The sequence below is a fragment of the Heptranchias perlo genome, unplaced genomic scaffold, assembly GCF_035084215.1.
Source record: "Heptranchias perlo isolate sHepPer1 unplaced genomic scaffold, sHepPer1.hap1 HAP1_SCAFFOLD_43, whole genome shotgun sequence".
Lineage (NCBI taxonomy): Eukaryota > Metazoa > Chordata > Chondrichthyes > Hexanchiformes > Hexanchidae > Heptranchias > Heptranchias perlo.
In genome coordinates, this window is record NW_027139442.1 from 3,595,779 (window position 1) to 3,597,144 (window position 1,366).

General features: G+C 48.7%; 1 protein-coding gene across 1 annotated transcript; it reads right to left on the reverse strand.

Annotated features, from left to right (window-relative positions):
* Positions 1–227: 227 nt before the first annotated feature.
* On the reverse strand, positions 228–617 carry LOC137312454 (histone H2A-like). The gene has a single exon (XM_067979007.1). The coding sequence runs from the start codon at positions 615–617 to the stop codon at positions 228–230; it is 390 nt and encodes a 129-aa protein (XP_067835108.1).
* Between the last annotated feature and the right edge of the window lie 749 nt (positions 618–1,366).

The window sequence follows — 1,366 nt, forward strand, 5'->3', positions numbered from 1 at the left end:
ATGATCAATCTATGGGAGATTGGCGACATCTGCTGTCCGGAAGCGAGTACTGCAACAAACCGATCTGGATCATATGCATTGAACAAGTTATTGTTAGTTTCTCGGATCGGAATCAAGTCCCTATTAAATTGATTCATGACTCGCTTCGACAGTAACCAGCCCTTTCACCGATACAGTGGGTGGCTCTGAAAAGAGCCTTTGGGTTATCAGATCAAATCGTGTCCGCTTCACTTGCTCTTGGCGCTCACATTGCTGGTTTTCTTCGGCAGCAGCACGGCCTGGATATTAGGCAGCACCCCGCCCTGGGCGATGGTCACCCCTCCCAGCAGCTTGTTGAGTTCCTCGTCGTTGCGGATCGCCAGCTGCAGGTGTCTGGGGATGATGCGGGTCTTCTTGTTGTCGCGGGCGGCGTTGCCGGCCAGCTCGAGGATTTCAGCCGTCAGATACTCGAGCACAGCAGCCAGATAGACCGGGGCTCCGGCACCCACACGTTCAGCATAGTTCCCCTTCCGCAGGTGCCTGTGAACACGGCCCACAGGGAACTGCAGTCCGGCCCGGGATGAGCGAGACTTGGCCTTGGCCCGAGCTTTCCCGCCGGTTTTTCCTCTTCCAGACATTTCCACAATCTCACAAACACTTTCAGAAAGAATGAAGAAATCCTCCTGCACTCGCCCTTCTTTTCCCTTCTGGAGGACTGCAGTGGGGGCACTTGTGATTGGTCCATGTGTTCTCAACCTCATTGAGCTGTTCGTTAAACCAATCAGAGGGTTGTTTCATTCACCACTCAATAGCCGGCAATGAGAAAAGGGCGGAAAATACCGACCAGAACCGTTTTTTTGAAATTTGAAAAGCCCGCCAATATATTTGTAACACAAGAAGCGGATTTAGTAAATAATGTCGCGTAAAAACAAATATTTAAACATCTCATCTTTTACTCTGTTATTCCACATTTGTCGTCACAACTTCCAGAATCTGTTACAAACCGCTTCATTCTCCGTTCCCTTTCAATCGGGCGGGAATAAAGCCTCGTTTTGTCCCGAATAATTAACAAACAAACGTGAGAAGGAGAAAGAAATGACCGAACTCGAATCCACCGCCTTGAAACAGCGCTGAAGTGTCAGACGCGGGGGAAGGGGCGGAAAATGAACTGAAATGAGAGGTTCAGGGACACGTTTTTGTTTATTGGCTGTAAATTGAACATCGACACACAGATTATACCCGGCAGTGATTATGAGAATCTGTCCGATATCAAGAGAAATCACAAAAGGACAAGTTATAGAGAGACAGTTAGTGTCAAACTATCTACCGTAAAATGATTCCATCCAGAGGTGTCGGTACAGCGTCTTCAGAGAGACTGTGGGTGGCT

Excerpts from the sequence above, each read along its gene's own strand:
- LOC137312454 (XM_067979007.1), bottom strand. The coding sequence starts at position 617 with ATGTCTGGAAGAGGAAAAACCGGCGGGAAAGCTCGGGCCAAGGCCAAG.